The 20,546-nt window shown below is 47.2% G+C and overlaps 1 protein-coding gene across 1 annotated transcript in view; it reads right to left on the bottom strand.

Annotated features, from left to right (window-relative positions):
* Nucleotides 1–1,880: 1,880 nt before the first annotated feature.
* Nucleotides 1,881–20,546, bottom strand: part of SLC9A6 (solute carrier family 9 member A6) — a 27,247-nt gene continuing 8,581 nt past the window's right edge. Inside the window, exons 4-16 of the mRNA XM_087727026.1 lie at nt 19,590–19,666; nt 18,635–18,747; nt 17,283–17,388; nt 15,555–15,705; nt 13,478–13,574; nt 11,348–11,436; nt 10,956–11,069; nt 9,720–9,831; nt 8,282–8,435; nt 6,306–6,336; nt 5,099–5,178; nt 3,375–3,480; nt 1,881–2,921 (exon numbers count right to left, since the gene is read on the bottom strand). Coding sequence (XP_087583152.1) covers nt 2,649–2,921; nt 3,375–3,480; nt 5,099–5,178; nt 6,306–6,336; nt 8,282–8,435; nt 9,720–9,831; nt 10,956–11,069; nt 11,348–11,436; nt 13,478–13,574; nt 15,555–15,705; nt 17,283–17,388; nt 18,635–18,747; nt 19,590–19,666 — 1,503 coding nt within the window. The 3' untranslated portion in view covers nt 1,881–2,648. The remainder of the gene's footprint in view (nt 2,922–3,374; nt 3,481–5,098; nt 5,179–6,305; nt 6,337–8,281; nt 8,436–9,719; nt 9,832–10,955; nt 11,070–11,347; nt 11,437–13,477; nt 13,575–15,554; nt 15,706–17,282; nt 17,389–18,634; nt 18,748–19,589; nt 19,667–20,546) is intronic.

The following is a 20,546-nucleotide window of genomic DNA, read 5'->3' as shown; positions in this document are numbered from 1 at the left end:
CTGATCAGGTTCCACAAGATCATTAGAAACATTTGAAACCGAAGAGTTATCACATGAACATTTCTCATATTATTGTTATTATTATTATTAGCAATAGTACTATTATTATTATTATTTTAACATCGGACATTAAGATACAGACATTATATCGAAACACAACATGCATTCACATATATTGAATGACGTTTTCCTGCATAGCAGGAAAAAAAATAATAATAAAAGATCTAAAAGACAAGAGGAAGAAAAAATAATAATCTTATTTTCCAGTGCAGTGAAGCTTTACACTTCTCAAGAAAGGGGTGTCACTACAGAATCGGGGCATCTCTTGAAAAATGTGGGGTGGGACACGACGAAAGCAGAATGGAAATAAGAGGAAAGGAACAGACCCCCACCATTCCTGGGAAAGTTCCTAAAATTATTCTGAAGGAAACTTGAAGAAAGTAAATTCAGACCTGAAACATTTTGGGGGAAAAAACCAAAAGTTAATCTGTTTTCGTGGCTGAAATGGAATCGATTCCTTGCTGGACTAGAAGAAGGATTTTTTGGGGGGGCAAAAGTCCAGCACAGCCAATCTTTTAAGGTTTAAAAGGATGAAGCAACTCCGTTTTTCTGTTCTGGAAGGGAGAAAAATCTCAGCCCAAATGTTCTGATTAAAGAAAATAAGAAAAAAAACAAACTCCAGACATGCAAAGTTATACTTTATATGCTGAAATGCAGGATGTCTACAGCTACCACAGCCTGCTTTCAGGGCACAAAATGGTCACACAACATTCCACAATTTTTGGAGCGTTTTTTTCCCTCCTTGGTTAGAGGAGAAAGCATGCCTAACTGTATTTTTAGGATGAGAAATTTCTCTGGCGAGTGATTGAGCAGCCAAAGGGAGACAATACTGCTGCTTGCTAGTCTAAAAAACGAAACCCATTTTTAAAACAGGATTAAAAAAAAAACAGGGAGTGTCAGTGGCTAGAATAAAAACAGGGCATTAAAAAAAAGGATTTCGAAATTCTAACGTTAAGAGTTGGCTTTTTGCGTGTTTTCGGCTTAAGAAAAGCAATGAGGTTCGGTCGGTAACAGTTACCAGATCTGGCCAGTGTGCCTGGAAAAGATGCAGTGAAAATCCTCAAAATGAGTGAAACAGAAAGTTAGGAGGGAGAAAAATCTGAATAAACTGAACGTAAAAAAAAACCAGCAGGTTGTTCAGAGCTCTTTCGTAGGCAAAGAAAAAATAATAATAACGTCATCACCAAGAAATAGGCCTTAATTGGCATTTTTCTCACTGAATTGTAAACGATGAGACAGAAATCTCCCCTCCCCATTATATAGACACACACACACACACACACACACACACACACACACACACACACAAAATCGTGCAACCAATACCAAACAAATGGACGGATATTCCAGGTGTCTTAAAAAAAAAACAACCTGTAAAATCTCTACCTGTGTCTTTTAAACAGTCCCAAATGCTACTGTTCCAGCTGTTTCGCGTTTGCAGATGTGCCCCCATTTTTTAAAAAAATCTTCTGCCCCCCCCCCCCTTCCACGCACACACACCCACCCCAGGGCCCAGCCACTAAAACAGAAAGCTCAAAAACTAACGGTGCCATTTCTGGGTGCCTCCAACCTGCCCCGGAAGCCATGCGCTAATTCTCCGCATGAAAACGTTTAAAAAATGGCAGCCGTTTAGACACTCCGTCGTTCGGTTCCTCACCCTGACGCGGTGGGATAAAAGGTGAGAGGAAAATTAAAAGCCAAACAATGATAAAATGATCCACCTTTGTGGTCCAGAGGATAACCTCCTGGACTCACTCTCTCTCTCTCTCTCTCTCTCTCTCTCTCTCTCTCTCTCTCTCTCTCTCTCTCTCTCTCTCTCTCTCTCTCTCTCTCTCTCTCTCTCGGGACAACTAAGGAGGTTGTTCCTGTTAAGACTCACACATGCACAACTTGCCACGTCAGAAGCTTGTTATGTCCTCAGCATCCAACATCTGGCTGATTCTCCCTTCAATCTGGACAGCAGCCAGGTGGCCAAGACAGAAGCCCCCTGGGCAACTCTCTCCAACATCCAGATGTTTTTCCCCCCCGAAAATAAAAGATTTAAAGCAACCCCCTTCAGTTTTCCTTAGTCCTTCTGCCTAACGGCGGCTGGGCCACCTCGTCTAAAGTTCCCCCGCTACCCCTCCGTCCTTCCTTCCTTCCCTGGCATCAGCAAAACGGGCACGGGACGGTCAAAACCCAACCCCCAAAACAACAACGACGACACATCATTCTAGAGGAGTGGGAGGGCGGCTGCAAAGCGGGTTCGCCTGGCGAGTCTCTCCCTTCCCTCGTGGCCCGATTGTTACCTAAAAACAGTCCCACTGCTATTTGGTGGAAGTCCCCATCGATTTCCCACGGTTGTTTCTAAGCGTACGAAATCAACCGCTCGCTCCCCGGGAACTGCCTTGGCAGAGATAGCGGTTGTTTCTCCTGACACCATTTGAATAAATCGTATTTATACAGCTCAGACGTTCCGAGAGGTTCCGTGCGGTAGGTTTTTGGGGTCGTCGACAGCCAGGTTTTTTCTTCACCATCATCTGCGGATATTTTTGTGTGTCCCCGTTGCCTCTCTTTCTCGGGCTCCCCGTCGTCTCAAGAAACGGATCTTAGGCTGGGCCATGGCGGGCGTTGTCAACCACGCCGGAAGGAGGCTCGGAGTCGTCCATGGGGAGAACGAGGCGTGTCCCCCGGATGACCAGTTCGTGGTCGCCAAAGGCAAGCTCTTGGTCCAGCGTGTCCTCGGAACCGTTTCCAGCCACCCGCCTGGAGGCGCCCGACGGCAACGAATCGGAATTCCCGCTGGAATCCCCATACGTCAGGCTGATGTCCCCGTCGTTCAGGATCAGATCTGAGTCATCGTCCTTCAGCTGCTCTTGATTCTGGAGGAGGAGGAGGAAGAAAAAGAGAAAGAACATGAGGATGAGGAATAAGGGAGAAGGGAAGAGAGGGGGAAGGATGAAGAATTGAAAGAGAAGGAAGAAGATGAATGGGAGGTAGGAAAAGAGAAAGAAGACAAGGAGGAGGGAGAAGGGAGAAGGGAGGAGAAGAGGAGGAAGAAAAAGAGAAAGATGAGGAGGAGGAAGAGGAAGGGAGAAGGGAGGAGAGGAGAAAGAGGAGGAATAGGAAGAAAAAGAAAAAGAACATGAGGAGGAGGAATAAGGGAGAAGGGAGGAGAGGGAGAGGGGGAAGGATGAAGAATTGAAAGAGAAGGTAGAAGAGGAAGAGGAGGAAGAAAAAGAGAAAGAACATGAGGATGAGGAATAAGGGAGAAGGGAAGAGAGGGGGAAGGATGAAGAATTGAAGAAGGGAGAAGAGGAATGGGAGGGACTCACCTCATAAGCCTGCGGACTCGTCAAACACCGTGCAAGGGGGCCACAGCAGCTGGGGAGCGTGGTGGTGAGTGGGGGGCCGCTGTGCGTCAACAGAGGTTTTAAATAGCTGAGGAGGGGGTCTTGGTTAAGGAGGCGTCCCTCTTTTTGGAAAAAGTACATTTGTCAGGCCTGCAGCCATCTTTCCTTTTGGGTCTTTTGGCCTCCTACACTTTCTATTATCCTACTAGGCATTTTCTATGGTGGGAAAATGGGATTGTACGGAGTTAGATGCTATGTAGCCATAACAACATTCTTCCTAGAAAGCCAAGGTCATCATCCTTTGTCTCTGCACCTAACCGGAACTGGATGGGTGGATGGCAGCACGGCAATGGGGGATTGGATCATGGGATGGACTTGTGGGATGCTGGCTTAGGAATTCTGGGAGTTGAAGTCCACTGGCTGTAAAATTGCCATAATTGCTGCTCTAAGTTGCTGATCAGCTGAGCAGTGATCGCTTTCCCATCTGGGAATGATTCTCATCCACTTTCTTCACACTAAATCCCTTTTAAATACCTTTTGTGGCCATGGACACCCCCGCTCCCCCCCCAAGACTGAAAATCATAACATTTCGCTGACCTCCTGTGACAACATCGCGCTCCCCCCCGCCCCCCTGCCAGAGGTTGGTGGTCCACAGGGTGATAGCCAACGCCATACAGCATTACCTACACATGCTTGCAGAGCCGAGGTGGCGCAGTGGTTAAATGCAGCACTGCAGGCCACTTCAGCTGACTGTTATCTGCAGTTCGGCTGTTCAAATCTCACCGGCTCAGGGTTGACTCAGCCTTCCATCCTTCCGAGGTGGGTAAAATGAGGACCCGGCTTGTTGTTGGGGGCAATATGCTAACTCTGTAAACCGCTTAGAGAGGGCTGAAAGCCCTACGAAGCGGCATATAAGTCTAACTCCTGTTGCTATTCCTCCCGTTTTCCTAGATTAGGAAATATATTTCCTATATTCCTATATCCCCACTCTCTCGGCCTTCCGAAAGTCTACTAAGACCTGGCTATTCCGGCAGGCCTGGGGCTGTTGACCTCATGAATGTGGTCCAGCCCCACTAAGATTGAGTGCAGGATGTGTTTTTTAACCTGCGTTTCCTCTCTATTTTAAATTTTTTTGTATTCTTTTTAGAGTTGTTTTTACGTAAGCCGTCCAGAGTCCTTCGGGATTAGGCAGCATATAAATTCATTAAATTTGGAATTAAGCCATCCCAACTTTTTTTGGGGTCAACTGTTAATTCTCTTTCTGCTTTACACCACGGAGCGAGAGACAAGCGTGGCCCCACTTTCATTCTAAGAAAAAAGCAGCTTGCAGGAGCAAGGAGAAGGATAAGGCTTTGGCCCTGAAGTTACAGGTTGTTCAGTGTAAGTTTTGGTTTCAGGTTTCTCAAAGGTTTGTTGCTGGTGGCAGGCGCTCGGTCACTTCTGGACACAGCAGAGAGCTGGCCTGGTGTCAAAACTCGGGGTGGGGGGGTGGGGATACAGAGACTGGGAGAAAACTAAAATAATCTCCTGCCCCTACAGGCATGGCACATTCGACAGGCCTATCGCTCTGCATTTCTTGGTCCTGAGCCCAGATAAATGGCCGCGAGAGACAAGAATGCACAGCTGAGGCAGGAAAGGCGCTTCGGCCATCTCTGGAACCCCACACACCGCCCCCCCCTCCCCGGGCTCGTCTTTAGGAAGGATACTTATGGTCAAAGTTGTACCAGACTCGGAAGAGCCAGGCGCTCTCAGCTCTGGTGCTTCGCCCCTCGATTTCTGGACCGCCCTGGAAAAGAAGGAACGCGACAGGGTCATAGCGGGGTTTGCGGGAGGAGAGCCACCCCCCCCCCCCAATGCCCAGTTTTGCTCTTTATTTGCTGTGGTGCGTTGCTGATGGTCCGATGTTTGTGGTCTGGATTGCAGTAAACAAAAACCGGGAGGAATTTAAAGATCTGTAGTGTTTTAACAAAGTTGTGACAGAATCTTGGCATCAGGACACAAGGGGGGGGGGCTATTCAGGCTGGTCGGAAATAAGATCTGGTGTGTGTGTGTATGTGTGTGTGTGTGTGTTTTGTGCATGTCTCTGTGTATATATGCATAATAGTTATCTTTTGAGAGCTGAATAGAATTTCATTTTAATGTATGCTGATTAATGTACATTTAAAGTGACAAAGATTCTATTCTATTTCTATTATTTCTATTTTATTCTATTCTATTATTTCTATTATTATTCAATTCTATTATTATTCTATTCTTTCTATTTTATTTCTATTTCATTCTATTCTATTATTTCTATTCTATTATTATTCTATTCTTTTTATTTTATTATTATTCTATTCTATTATTATTCTATTCTATTATTCTATTCTATTATTCTATTCTATTTCTATAACATTCTATTCTATTATTTCTATTCTATTATTATTCTATTCTTATTTTATTTCTATTTCATTCTATTATTATTCTATTCTATTATTCTATTCTTTCTATTCTATTTCTATTACATTCTATTCTATTATTTCTATTCTATTATTATTCTATTCTTTTTATTCTATTATTATTCTATTCTTTCTATTCTATTTCTATTTCATTCTATTCTATTATTCTATTCTATTATTCTATTCTTTCTATTCTATTTCTATTTCATTCTATTCTTTTATTTCTATTATATTCTATTATTCATTATTATTCTATTCTATTTCTTTGTTACCTATTCTATTCTATCACTATTCTCCTATTCTATTCTAATTTCTTCTCTTCTCTTAATTTTCTTTACCTTGAAAGCACTTGGCACTCCCAAAGGTGAGAGACGCCTCACGAGTCCTAATCCTAATCATTGAAGCCTCGGAAATTCTGACTTAACGACCACAAGAATGTGGGAGTGATGACGGAGAACGGAGGAGAGGCACTTACCACATTGTCTTGATCAGCATCGACACCAACCCTGCAGGGAAGAACACACAAGGACTACATTACATTCCCTGTTCAGACTGGGGGAGGGGGGGGGCAGAGCACTCTGGCCATCCAGCTGGCGCACAAACCCTCCCCTGAAAGACTCTGGGGTGTGCACCTCAAAATACGACCATTGGCCCTTCGTGCTAAAGGAACAGGCGGGCACGAAAGCATGCAAAGGGAAGGAAGGCTCCGATGCTGGGAAAGGCGGAAGGGAAGAGGAGAAGGGGGGTGACCAGCAGGAATACAGAGGGCACCGTTAGAAGATCTGAAGGACCAGATTGAGGACAGGTCATCTTGGAGACAATCTTAAGCATCGACCCTGACTTGACGGCATATCCATAATCCATCTCTTCTCCACCTGAGGGGAGACGGTGGAGCACAAGGGGAGAAATCTCACAGCTCTGCTCACATGTGGGCAGTGAAGGCTGCACCCGTGGGAGGTTGGCGTGGTTTATCCCGGCCTTCTCACCCTCATCACCCAGAACCAAGCTGACCCCCAGTGGCTAAGAATATCCTTTGCACAAACTGGTCGTGTCCCCACTCAGTTCGCACAAAGGACGCCTCGCCCAAACTCACACAAGGCAGAGAGTGGTTAGAGTGCAGTACTGCAGGCCACTTCAGCTGACTGTTATCTGCAGTTCAGCGGTTCTAATCTCACCGGCTCAGGGTTGACTCAGCCTTCCATCCTTCCGAGGTGGGTGAAATGAAGACCCGGATTGTTGTTGGGGGCAATATGCGGACTCTGTAAACCGCTTAGAGAGGGCTGAAAGCCCTATGAAGAGGTAGATAAGTCTAACTGCTAATGCTATTGCTATTCAGCCCGCTCTGGATCGCGGGCGGGGCTCTCTGCCCGTGACGGCGAACCTATCACACGCGTGCCCAGAGTGGCACGCGAAGTCATGTCGGCCGGCAAGTTGCGGCCTTGCCTGTTTGTCTTCTGGGTTTCTGGTGCGCAGGTGCGCTACCACCAGCTGTCCGAGCACGCACCAGTGTCAAAAAACCATGTGTGCATGTGCGCCAATCAGCTGACCGCCCGGTTTTCAGGGGCGCTAGAACCCGGACGTTCGGTTTTTCCGCAGCGCAGCCCTGAGGAGCGTGAACGCAGGCACGTCTCTCCGCGTGGGTTTTGGGGGCACTTGGTTCCCAAAAGAGAGCCGAGGTGGCGCAGTGGTTAAATGCAGCACTGCAGGCTACTTCAGCTGACTGCAGTTCAGCAGTTCAAATCTCACCGGCTCAAGGTTGACTCAGCCTTCCATCCTTCCGAGGTGGGTGAAATGAGGACCTAAATTGTTGGGGGTGATATGCTGACTCTGTAAACCGCTTAGAGAGGGCTGAAAGCCCTATGAAGCGGTATATAAGTCTAACTGCTATTGCTATTGCTAAAAGGTTCACCCTCACCGCTCCAAGCTGTCCTATTTAGGCACGTTTTCAAGCTGTGTGCAAATTGCACGCACAATCCAAGACCAAGCACACGTGTGGACGCTCTCTCGCTGACATTTGCGAGCCGGTAGGGAAAGTAATAGCAATAGCAATAGCAGTAGACTTATATACCGCTTCATAGGGCTTTCAGCTCTCTCTAAGCAGTTTACAGAGTCAGCCTCTTGCCCCCAACAATCCGGGTCCTCATTTTACCTACCTCGGAAGGATGGAAGGCTGAGTCAACCCTGAGCCGGTGAGATTTGAACCGCTGAACTGCTGATCTAGCAGTAGCCTGCAGTGCTGCATTTAACCACTGCGCCACCTCGGCTCCGTCAAAGCCAGCAGCTCCCTTATCCCGAAAATACATAAATCAACTTGCTCAAAATTGCCCAATTCTCCGGAAAGCGGCTTTGGCGGCTGCTCTTTTCAACCCCACCACGCACAGGATGCCCCACCCGAACGGAGGAATCCCGCTGAGGAAGAGGGGGGGGGAGGAGGAGGGAGGGTCTACGCACCGAATGTGGAGGCAGGAGAGCATCGCGGTGGTGCCACCCCCGAAGACCCAGACGGTGAAAAAGACGATCAGGAGGGTGGTGCTGAACATCACCTGCCGCGCGTAGGTGGCCGTGTCCCGGATGGCCAAGGCAAAGGCCATGGCTCCTCGCAGGCCTACGGGAGAGAAAGGACGTGTGAGGTTTCCCTAAACGTGGCCGGCTTTCTAGTCCGGGGGTCTCCCCACCCCCTACCCCACCACCGGGTGAGCAGGGTGACATCAGCAACTGCCATTCGCGCGCATGCGTGGAGTTCCATGTGGGCGCAAATGGGAGTTGCAGACTTTGAGCCCGCACATTTACTGCTCACACGGAAGCATTTCCTCTGCTCTCTCTTCCCCCCTCCCGGGTCTACACAGCCAGAAAGGTTACAAATAATCTCCTGGTCCTTCAATCAGCCATCAGGTCCTCCTCTAGCTCCCTTACTCTCCCCAGTTAGAGTTTAGAGTTTTATTGATTTGTATGCCGCCCACTCCCAAAGGACTCCGGGCAGCTTACAATAAAACAAGGGAGGGGGAATAATACACAAACAACATATTAAAATATACAACAGTCACAATTTCCGAGGGGCTGGATATTTCGAGAGCCCCCCGGCCTGCTGGAGCAGCCAGAACTTAACGGCTTTGCGGAAGGCCGGGAGGGTAGTAAGGGTCCGGATCTCCACGGGGAGATCGTTCCAGAGGGCTGGAGCTGCGACAGAGAAGGCTCTTCCCCGGGGAGTCGCCAGCCGACATTGGCTGGCAGATGGAATCCGGAGGAGACCTAACCTGTGTGATCTAATCGGTCTATGGGAGGTGATCGGCAGGAGGCGGTCTCTCAGGTACCCAGGTCCGATGCCATGAAGGGCAGTTTGTTTCCTGGAGGCAATTCGTTCAGACCAAGAAGAAGGATTCACCTGGCCCTCCCCTCTCACTCCAATAGAAGGGAAAGGTTCCCCTCGCACATCTGTGTTAAGTCGTTCCTGACTCCAGGGGGCGGTGTTCATCTCCGTTTCAAAGCCAAAGAGCCAGCGCTGTCCGAAGACATTTCCGTGGTCATGTGGCCGGTGTGACTCAACGCCGAAGGCGCACGGAACGCTGTTCCCTTCCCACCAAAGGTGTTTCCTATTTTTCTACTTGCACTTTTTACCTGCTTTCCAACTGCTAGGTTGGCAGAAGCTGGGACAAGCAACGGAAGCTCCCTCTGTTACGCAGCGCTAGGGATTCAAACCGCCGATTTTTCTGATCGACAAGCTCAGCGTCTTAGCCCCCGAGCCACCCGCGTCCCTGGTTCCCTCCAATATAATCCTACAAACCAGAAGGGCCCCGTTCTTCGCCTCCGTAACCAGCCTCCCCTCCTTCTTTCAAGTAAGCGTGCAATTATTTGTGGCAACCGCGTTCAAAGGCGCCCAAGGGCCACTCACCAGCGAACATCATCATGTGTTGAAAGTTTGTCCCAATCTTGTTTCGCCTCCCCAGGTTAAGTAGGAAAGAGAGGGGATAGATGTTTGCCGCTCTTCCCAGGAATACCGCCAGCTAGGTTCATGACTGCGTTAAGGAAATTGTTTTCTGATAGAAATGCCACAAAGCGAAAAAGCTCAAATGAGCATCTGTTGGCTTTTGTTTTTTCAGACAGAGCCCAGGTACGCCGGTCGGCAAACTCTTGACTGGCAGCTTGAGAGGCCCAATTTCCTGGTCACTAGTCAGACACAGGTTATGGATACTTCTCACCAACATCCAACAAACCAGGATTAAACCAAAATGGTGTAAACAACAAGCAAACCCAGTGGGGTTTTTTCTTCTTCTTCTTCTAATCAATGCTTCCCACCCATCTTCCAAGTAGAAATTCTGAATGTGAGAAACTGAGACGGTTAAGCTAAACAACCTATTGTTCTGACCAAGGTTTCCCCCCCCGAAAGCACGAAGCAGATTCCTGGCCCTGAGAAAACCCCTTTTATTAAAGGAACGTGACTTCCTCTCATTCACATTCCGCAAGGCTTGGTAAACCGTCTTTCAAAGGTGAATTTATGACCACAGACCTTACACGATATTGCCAAAAGTATTCGCTCACCCATCCACATAATCAGACTCAGTCGCGAGCCAATACTTTTGGCAATATAGTGTATCTAACTTGGAAAGTTGCCAGGTCACTATTTTCCCAATGAGGTGCTGTGCAAGAAAAGACTTGGCACAGAGTCTCTGAGATTCACGGACCGATCTTCACACTCCTGAAACGAATGAAGGACCGAATGAACAAACTGTCTCCTGCAAACTCCACTCCCCTTTCGCTCCTCTTTTATTTGCTCGGGGAGGGGCCATTCACCGTCCGCCTGTGGCTTTACTCCCAAGTCGACCCCTGTTCTTTAGCTGTTCCCTTCGTCTGGCAACTCTGCGCATGCGCACACTGGGAACAGGCTCCAGCTGTTCTTCTGCCTCACTGATGTCTGACTCCGGAGGCAGCTGATAACTGGCATACAGCCCTGGCCCCCTCTCTGCCTGCGATACAGAGCCCTCGTCAGAGCCTTCCCCGGACTCCAGGACTGGCCCAGGTTCCTCCCCAACCTCCTCACTGTCTGAATCTTCTGCCAGCTTTGTTGCCAGGCCACAACACCTATGTGGCTACAACTCATATTTTTTTAAACCAAAAAAAAAAAGGATACGAAAGCTCCAACCACAAAGGTTGGATTGAAGATGTGGTTCTGGAAGGTGAACAGCGTGAGCCCCATGTAGGAAAAGATGAAATTCTCCGCCAAGAAGTTGAGAAGCTCAAACAACTAAAAGATTGGACAAGATGGGGGGGGGGGGGGAGGGGAGAGCAACGTCAGTACGGTCCTCGCGATGACAACGGCCCAAATGTTTCTTTAAAGTGACAGGGAATTAATTCTTCAAAGCGTGGGACAGCACAAAATAGATCAGCCAGCATTATAACTTATTAGATTTCTAAGGGGGGATAGTGGACAATTTTTTTAAAAAAGAAAATCATTGCTACTGCAACTGGGTTGAGGGAAGGTGTCCCCCCCCCCCCCCCGGCCATTCTGGTCCGAGGTCTCACCTGTTTTGTCCTGTGCTGCGACTCTGTGGACAGGTTGTTGTAAGTATAGTGAGCTTGAGTGATGCCACAGAACAAAACTGCCACCACACCTGGGGGGAAAAATAATTGGATGAATAAGGGAGCCTACAGCACCCCAAAGCCCATCTCCCGTTTCTCTTCAACCCCCTTTTTAGCAGGATAGGTGAGGGCTGCACCGGCATAAACCTAATTTCAAGGCTTGGCATATTAAGAGCCGAGGTGGCGCAGTGGTTAGAGTGCAGTACTGCAGGCCACTTCAGCTGACTGCTAGTTCGGCAGTTCGGCGGTTCAAATCTCACCGGCTCAAGGTTGACTCAGCCTTCCATCCTTCCGAGGTGGGTGAAATGAGGACCCAGACTGTGGGGGCGATATGCTGACTCTGTAAACCGCTTAGAGAGGGCTGAAAGCCCTATGAAGCGCTATATAAGTCTAACTGCTATTGCTATTGCTATTGGCCTTTCAGCCTGATCTGAACGGACTCGGGTAAAAGCTAAAAAGCTGGCAGGATCCGTGGGTCCAACAGAAACCCACAATATGCAGAATATTTCTTCCCACAGGTGAGAGCACTCAGTCCCAAAGGGTTGATTATGACATAGTTCCGTGTGGCGTAAGCGGCTCCACCCATTACACCCTACTATCAGCAGGCTGCCTGCCCTGTTTCCATTATACCATATTATTACAGAATGAGATGACGTGATTAAGCCAAGCGTCCCTTCCGTGTAAAATATGTCTCTGTAAAGCAGTGTTTCTCAACCTTGGCCACTTGAAGATGTCCGGACTTCAACTCCCAGAATTCCCCAGCCAGCGAATGCTGGCTGGGGAATTCTGGGAGTTGAAGTCCGGACATCTTCAAGTGACCAAGGTTGAGAAACACTGGTGTAAAGAAAACCCTCAGCATAAGAGGAAGACCTACTTTCCCTCGGATGGGCCGTTTCTCTACTTACATCAAACATTCACACTGGCAATTATTTATCTGCGCTCGACAACTGCTTTATTTTGCTTCCTGTTATTTGTTGTAACATAACCAAGGGCCGTAATATATTAGGATGTATTTCGGTGGTGGGAGACTGCAGAAGATTAAGACAAAAGCCTAGATACAAAGGCATAAATCAAATTTAAGGGATGGCGGCAGCAAAGATAAAAGAGAGATTTGTGGAGTCGAAGAGGTCCCTAACTGCTGAACAATGATGTAGGGACAAGATCCCCTGCTGGACTGTCCCCAGGGGTTTTGGGGGAGTGGGGAACAGTGGTGGGTTTCAATTTTTTTTCGAACCTACTGTGGGTGTGGCCTCCTTTGTGGGAGTGGCTTGCCGGCCATGTGACCTGGTGGGAGTGGCTTGCCGGCCATGTGTTCCCTCTCTCTTTCTTTCTTTCTTTCTTTCTTTCTTTCTTTCTTTCCTTTCTTTCTCTCTCTCTCTTTCCTTCCTTTTGTCTCTGTCCCTTTTTCCTTTTTTTCTTTCAGCTGTCTCTCACACTTTTTCTTTTTTTCATTATTTCTTTCTTCCTTTCTTTCTCTTCTTTCTTCCTTTCTTTCTCTTTCTCTGTGTGAGTCTGTGTGTGTGTGGTGGGTTTCAAAAAATTTTCGAACCTACTCTGTGGGTGTGGCCTCCTTTGTAGGAGTGGCTTGCTGGCCATGTGACCTGGTGGAAGTGGCTTGTCGGCCATGTGTTCCCTCTCTCTCTCTCTCTCTCTCTCTCTCTCTCTCCTTCGTCTCTCTGTCCCTTTTTCCTTTTTTCTTTCATCTCTCTCTCACTTTTTCTCTTTTTTATTTCTTTCTTTCTTCCTTTCTTTCTCTTTCTCTCTCTGTGTGAGTTTGTCTGTCTGTGTCAATGGTCCGTTTCAAAAAAATTTGGAACCTCTTCTGTAGGTGTGGCCTGCTTTCTGGTGGGACCTCTTCTAATTGGTTCGGTAAATTTGACGAACCGGTTCTACCGAACTGGTGAGAACTGATAGGAACCCACCTCTGGTGGGGAACCTTTCTGGGTGTGGCCTTTTCAGCATCTGAGAAGTGGCGTGGCTGCTAATTGGGCAAAGTGATTTAAATCTCACTGGGAAAAGTTCCTGGAACAGCTCCACTCGGGCGGTACAAGGAAGAAGCACTCCGCCACTTACCTGTAAAACCACAGGCCTCGGCCAACAGGAACGTACTCCAGGACATCAGGAAAAACAAGCCAGTTTCCAGCAGTTGGAACTCATGGAGTTTGGTGAACTTGGTGACGTGAAGATGGAAGTAGTTAAGGGGGGAAATCCACAAGAGATTTCTGCAGATTTTTTTTTAAAAAACAACAACAACACTCCCAACAAAACCTGAGCAATTTATCATCAAGCATCACCCAATCAGAAGCTGAAATACACCAATGAGAGGAAGAGTGGGAAACAGAGGAGAGAAGAAAGATGGGAAGAGAGGGATAGGAGAGAGGGTAAGGGGAGAAGATGAGGAGGATAAGGAGGAGTGGAATGAAGAGAGAGGAGAAGGAGAAAGGAAGGGGAAGTAAGAGTAGAAAAGGATGATGGAGGGAAGAAAGGAGGTAGGAGAGAGGTAGAAGAAAGAGGTGTATGGAGAGCAGAAGAGCTAATAATGGGTTTTTATCTTTCTGGGCATTGATGACAAGAGGAACTGATGTAATTACTACTTAATACAATAGGATACTGGCTATGTAATAGTACACATGTAATTATATGTTATGAAAATGGAAAATAAAAAAAAGTATATTTAAAAGCCACCCCATAAATGCATCGGCAAAGCTATGGGTTGTAAAATATTGGGCTTTTTTTACTTTTAATGTTTTCAGCTTGCAACCCAGGGGAGAAGAGTGTATGTCATGGACCCCCCGGTGGCCTGTTCTTGAAATATTTCTGCCCTTCGTTTAATTTAGCTTACTTGATTGTCATTGTACCTCGTACAACGTAATGAAATGCCGCCCTCAGTGTACATGATCACTATAAAAATAAAAACACACACACACACATCCTTCGCGTGCTACATAATTGAAATTGGAAACCCCTGATATTGCATTAGTATTGCACGAATACCGTAGAATTCAGTAAAGTTGCTGCCCTGGGATAGAAGCTGTTTTTCAGCCTATTGGTCCCTGGTTTTTATTCTCCTGTACCGTCTGCCAGATGGTAATAGTTCAAAAAAAAAAAATGGGTGCCCAGGATGAGATGGATCTTGAAGAACGTAACTTTCTTAAGGCAGCGGGGGTTATAAAGCTCTTCCAAAGAGGGGAGGGGGCAACCCATGACCTCTGGGTGATGATGTTAGCCCCTCTGAAGTGCTGTCTTGTCTGCCACTGTGCAATTGGCAAACCAGACACATTCAAACCAAACCATTTGCATTCAAACGGCGTGGCACTATTTGATTCAACTGGCCCTTAATTAAACCACTTGACAGTGAAGAGAGTCTTATACGCCCAATAAGCAAATACAAGCAAGTAGGGGCACTTCTGGCCGGCTGAAATGCATATAATGATTTTTTTTTAAAAAAAAAATATTTCTACAGTTTGGATATTTGTGGCCAAATCAAGTTTAGGATAAGTGGGTTAGAGCAGGGATGGCAAAACTGTGGCATGCCACAGGTTCGACCTCATGGGGTTAGAGCTTTAAGTCTGTTTCTGAAAAGAAGCAGCATGTTAATAACAACAAACACCGTATTTTTCGGAGTATAAGATGCATTAAAAAAATTTTTTTTTTGCACTCTGCAGGCTTTCCAAAAACGGCCCATTTTTCGCGAAAATGGGCCAGTTTTTTGTCAAAAGAAGGACATGCCTAGCTTTTAGGAGGTTTATTAGAGTGCTCCTGGGTGGGGGCAAAAACAAGCAAAAAAACGGCCCGCTTTTCGCTCATTTCTGCCCTCCCCAGCCCCCAGGAGCACTCTGGAAGCCTCCTAAAGGCTATGCACGGCCATTTTTGCAAAGGGGGCGGAGTTTCGGGAGGCCAAAAATGCTGTATTCAGTGTATAAGACTCACCCAGATTTTCTCCCTCTTTTTTGAGGGGAAAAAGGTGCGTCTTATACTCCAAAAAATACGATAACACCTCAGTAAAAATGTGAGGTGTTTACTGACAAAACCAGTCCAGAATTCTGAACTCTTTCCCTGGGCGAACCTCCTGACTCTGCCGGTTTTTACGGCCTCCCGAGCTGCGAACCTCCTCGCTCGGAAACAAAAACAAAGTTTCCGACGGACAAACGAAGGATATCAGAGCGGTGACGACACCCGTGGCAGCCCCCATGGCAAACGATCCGCTGAAGATCCCGAGAAAAATCCCAATGGATTTGAACATGGCTGTCACATCGAAAGTGTGGCTGTTGTCTCCTGCGGGCTGGTAGGCAATGATTGAACTGTGGGAAAACACAGAACGCAGAGGTCTTAGTAGGCGGCTTTACTAAGCGTTCCACAGATGGCAGGAGCCAAGAATTCTTCTTCTTCTTCCTATCTAGAAGAAATCTCATCTTCATCTCCAATGACCCCCATAATCCCTTGCGGGATGGAATCCGGGCAACTGAATGGAGCCGAGTATTTACTGGCCCGATGCCCTTCCTATCCCCAATGCAGGGTTTATATTTCCAGCAGATACCATATTTTTCAGAGTATAAGACGCGCCAAGATTTTGAAGAAGCAAATTAAAAAAAAAAGTTTTTGCACCTCTGCAGACCTCCCCAAAATGGCCTGTTTTCCACAAAAACGGGCCCATTTTATGTCAAAAGAAGGGCATGCCTAGCCTTTAGATTTATTAGAGTGCTCCAGGGGGAGGGGGGAAACAAGCAAAAAACCAGCCCGTTTTCGCCCATTTTTGCCCTCCCCAGCCCCCAGCAGCACTCTGGAAGCCTCCTAAAGGCTATGCACGGCCATTTTGGTGACGGGGCGGGGCTTCAGGAGGCCAAAAATGCTGTATTCGATCTATAAGACGCACCCAGATTTTCACCCTCTTTTTTGAGGGGAAAAAGGTGCGTCTTATACTCTAAAAAATACGGTATATTCTTGTTGTCCCCAGAGAGAGAAATATCTGCCTCTAGCTAGGATCAAACTCGTGACCTCCTGATTGTGAGGTGAGAGCTCCATCTCTAGGCCACCGCACCACTCCTTCCTATCTAGAAGACACCTAATATCAGGAGAGGGAGGACAACTACGGCACTGGGCACTGAGCTGAAACTGTAACGTCCGGGGGTCACCAGAACAAAAGATGGACTTAGTCAACCTTCTCCTTAGGTTCAGCTGAGGTTATCACGGCTTCTTCAGAAAGTCACACAGATGGCTCTGTGGCCAAGTAGGATCCCACAGCAATTGTCCTTCCTCATTTCTGCTAGTGCCAGATGCTCCAAGAATCAGTTGGAAGAGCCAGGGTGGCACAGTGGTTAGAGTGCACAATTGCAGGCTAATTCTGCCCACTGCCAGCAGTTCAATCCTTACCAGCTCAAGGTTGACTCAGCCTTCCATCCTTCCAAGGTCAATAAAATGAGGGCCCGGATTGTTGGGTGTGGGGGGTGGACAAGAGGCTGACACTACAAACCGCTTGGAGAGGGCTGTAAAGCACTGTAAAGCGGTATGTAAGTGCCATCACTTTCTACGAGGCACAACCGCTTTGCAGAAGTTTCCTAACTTAGCAGTTAGCAATAGCAATAGCAGTTAGACTTATATACCGCTTCATAGGGCTTTCAGCCCTCTAAGCGGTTTACAGAGTCAGCATATCGCCCCCAACAACAATCCGGGTCCTCATTTTACCCACCTCGGAAGGATGGAAGGCTGAGTCAACCCTGAGCCGGTGAGATTTGAACAGCCGAACTGCAGAACTGCAGTCAGCTGAAGTAGCCTGCAGTGCTGCATTTAACCACTGTGCCACCTCGGCTCTTGAGCTGCCTCCGCTGGGTTTTTTTGGTGGGGGGAGGTGGGGGAAACAGGCAAAAAACACACAACTTACGAACACAGCACAATGGCCACCGCATCGTTGAGGACACTCTCTCCAAAGAGAAGGGCGTAGAGCTCAACGTCCACTTGAAGTTCATGGAATATGGCGAGGACCGTAACTAGCCAAGAAAAAGGAGCAAAGCATTTGCCAGAATCCCAAGTTAGCTTACCCCATTATTGACGTGGCAACATCTCAAGTCTTCGAAATACAACAGAGATGCAAACACCCATGTAAGAAAAAAAACCAACTAATGCTTATAAGACAGGATCCAATCTGGGTTGGACACCAGGACTAGAGGTTTTGTCTTCCGAGGTTTTGGACTCAAGAGTGGAGCCCATCTTTGGGGAACATCTCCCCAGCTTATAGGACAGTCCACCCCAGTCATCCGTGAATACTTCGTATGGATTCTTCCATCACAAGCTTTGAGGCAGTTAGATTCCTCAGAGGATACCGTATTGGCACATATCTGCTGAAAACCTACTCTAAAGATTCCCGTGGTTTTCAACTAGTTAAGAGAGAAAGCTTTCCCACAACCCCAAACCATCAGTTCACCTTGTTGTTTTTAAGCTGTTTTTTGTATTTGTTTTGTCTTTGTTTGTTTTTCTGTATTTCCCCGCACCCCACTTTGTTTTTAAGCCGCCCTGAGTCCCTCGGGAATAGGGCGGCATACAAGTGTAATAAACATTGAACATTGAACACCTGGTCCAATCAAAGCTGTCTGATAGTCTGGTGACCTCCCTCCTCCCTCCACCATCCAGGTGTGAGAATGTCCTTGGTTCTCAAGAGAAAGTATTTTGTTTTGGCTACACAGGCCCAGCTACCTCTAACCAGGCCCCCACTCCCTAATCCCTCAGCTCCGGTGTGGCAACACTGACGCTCCGACATGGCGCAGATCAGGTCAGCTTCAGGGTTGACAATGGACTTCATGGAATAAATGAAAAGTTGAAAGAAGACTGTTCCTTATGATAGTTTGAGCGGTTCAAACATACTCAGGAATCTTAACGAGATTCCTGTAAGGCTGAGCGGCCATTCCTATCCCATCCTAGATCCTTGCCACATCAATATCCTTTCAAGAAGCTCAGACACAAGGACACAATTCTCTTGCGGCTTTTTTTCCCCCTCTTGTGACATAAAGCAGACGCTGCTTGAACTTCAAGGTTACTAACACCGTCTCGATGGGCTTTTGGTGGGCATCCAGACCTCCACCTGACCTGATCCATCAAGGTGGATCTCGCTGTATTCCAAAATGGTACCTCCACGTTTGCGGGCCACAAGGAAGCCGAAACAAGAAAAAAAAATCAACTCGGTTGTCCGTTCCCAAGGACAATTTTGAGGAGGGGACCTGGTTCCCGCCTACAACCTACCAGGGTCAGTAGCGGAGGCGATGGCACCGAAGAACAGGCAGTCGGTAAAATAGAAGTCTCCTCCAAGCTGCCCCATCACTTTCATCAGCGCCACACAGCCGTACATGATGGACCTGTGGAACACAACAGAGTTGGCATCGCTGTCAAGCTGAACCTCAAGACAGGAAGTCCTTGAACCTACGGCAGTGGTGGGTTCCGCCCGGTACGGCCCGGTACAGCTGTACTGGTAGTAGTCGGGAGCAGCGGCCACCGTACCCGTACAGTGGCTCACCTGGCCCACCCGTGTTCCATACCTGTTTTTGAAACAAGCGGGTGCACATGCGCACAGCGTGGGGCGCCTGCGAGACCTCTGACAATCAGCTGGGTGCCGCAGGGGCGGTGGAGTGTGCGTGCATGCGCAGCGCACGTCCAGCGCGTGCACGAACAAACCACGAGCAGTGTACCGGTGGCGACAGCAGGAGCAACCCACCACTGACCTACCATTTCAGACAAATGTCTGTCCCGTCTCTGGATGGACCCACTTCAAAGCAGTTTAGTGATTGGGTCGAACCGTCACAATTAAGATTAACCAACCATAGTTCATTCTACATGTTCAATTCTGTGCAATCTGCCATGGAGCAGAAACTTCTCATAGAATAACAGAGTTATTCTGTTATACAATGGGCATGAAGGGAAATCACAGAACTCTAAAAACTGGGTTTGTTTATCAACACATCCAAACCAGCCTGGAATTGTTCGGGCTTCTCATTTAAAAAGGCGACGAGGCCTTTGCCTTGCTCTTGTTCATTTTGTTGTGATTTAGGCTGTCCCTGTTTTAATTGCCGGATCCTTATTGTCGTCATGGTTTTAACCTCTGGCATTGCAGCTGCTCACAAGAGAATTGTTGATTAGGTAATATGCAAAGGATGTAAACAGGAAACGATTTTTAGAAGCAGAAAGGGGTAGGAATTCTCACCCTATCATAAAACAGGAAATTGCTGTTCCAAGAAATGCATATGCTAAAATGGATCCAAGGTTTCGGAAGAAGTGACGCTTGGAAAAAAAAAAGAGAGAGAGAGAGAAAGATTTTGGTTACTTTAAATATTAGGAATGACTGAGCCAGAATGACATGGCAATTTTTCTCAGTCCCACTGAACCCTCCCTAAACATACAATTATTTCAGGCAAAGAGCAAATAAATAACAGCACAATACAGTTCTCTTATCTCACCAGAACTTAAAAAATGCCTTTCCAGCTAAGATGTTTTACAAGCATACAATTACTCATTTTTTCCCCTAATATGGGGAGAAAAAATCCACGGCAGGACAGATAGCCCTGCCTGTAGGCACTTGGTGTCTGATTTCAAACGACTGATTTTGGAAAGATGAGAGGCACGTTTGGTCTGGGAGAAGGGGGGGGGGGGAATTTCACAACGTACTATTTCTTTATTATCCAATTTTATCTTCCTTGGCGGAAATTCTGTTCCGGTTGTATTACTCCTGCACTGAAAAGCAGGGTATAAGAGAAGGCAATCAAAGGTTTGGACTGCAAGGGACAGAGAGATTTTGCTGAAAAGGGTTTTTATTTTCTCTTTTATGCATATTCCGGCCTACGTTGTACAGGTCCTGAATGGAAAAATTGGGTATATAAAGGATTTATTTCTCCGGTTTCAAACCGTTGCAAAGTAGAATCTTAAGGCATGAAATCCGAGAGAAAATGAGCTGACTTCATCCAAAATAGACTGAAGTTGTGGTCGGACAACAACAGAGCAGCAGGTGGAGGATGTCTGCTTTATGTTCTTCTCAACAGGTGTGTTGTTGCTACCCTGGATAATTTTAAAGAGGACTAGCTGACAACACGGCGTTGACCGGATATTTATTTATGCTAACCCTGCATTAGACAGGAAAAGGAATGAATTATATCTATAGTGTCAA

Source organism: Thamnophis sirtalis, unplaced genomic scaffold (genome assembly GCF_051295495.1).
Source record: "Thamnophis sirtalis isolate CommonGarterSnake01/CBP01778 unplaced genomic scaffold, rThaSir2_p1.2 scaffold_13, whole genome shotgun sequence".
Taxonomy (NCBI): domain Eukaryota; kingdom Metazoa; phylum Chordata; class Lepidosauria; order Squamata; family Natricidae; genus Thamnophis; species Thamnophis sirtalis.
This window is presented reverse-complemented; position numbering and strand designations above follow the sequence as displayed.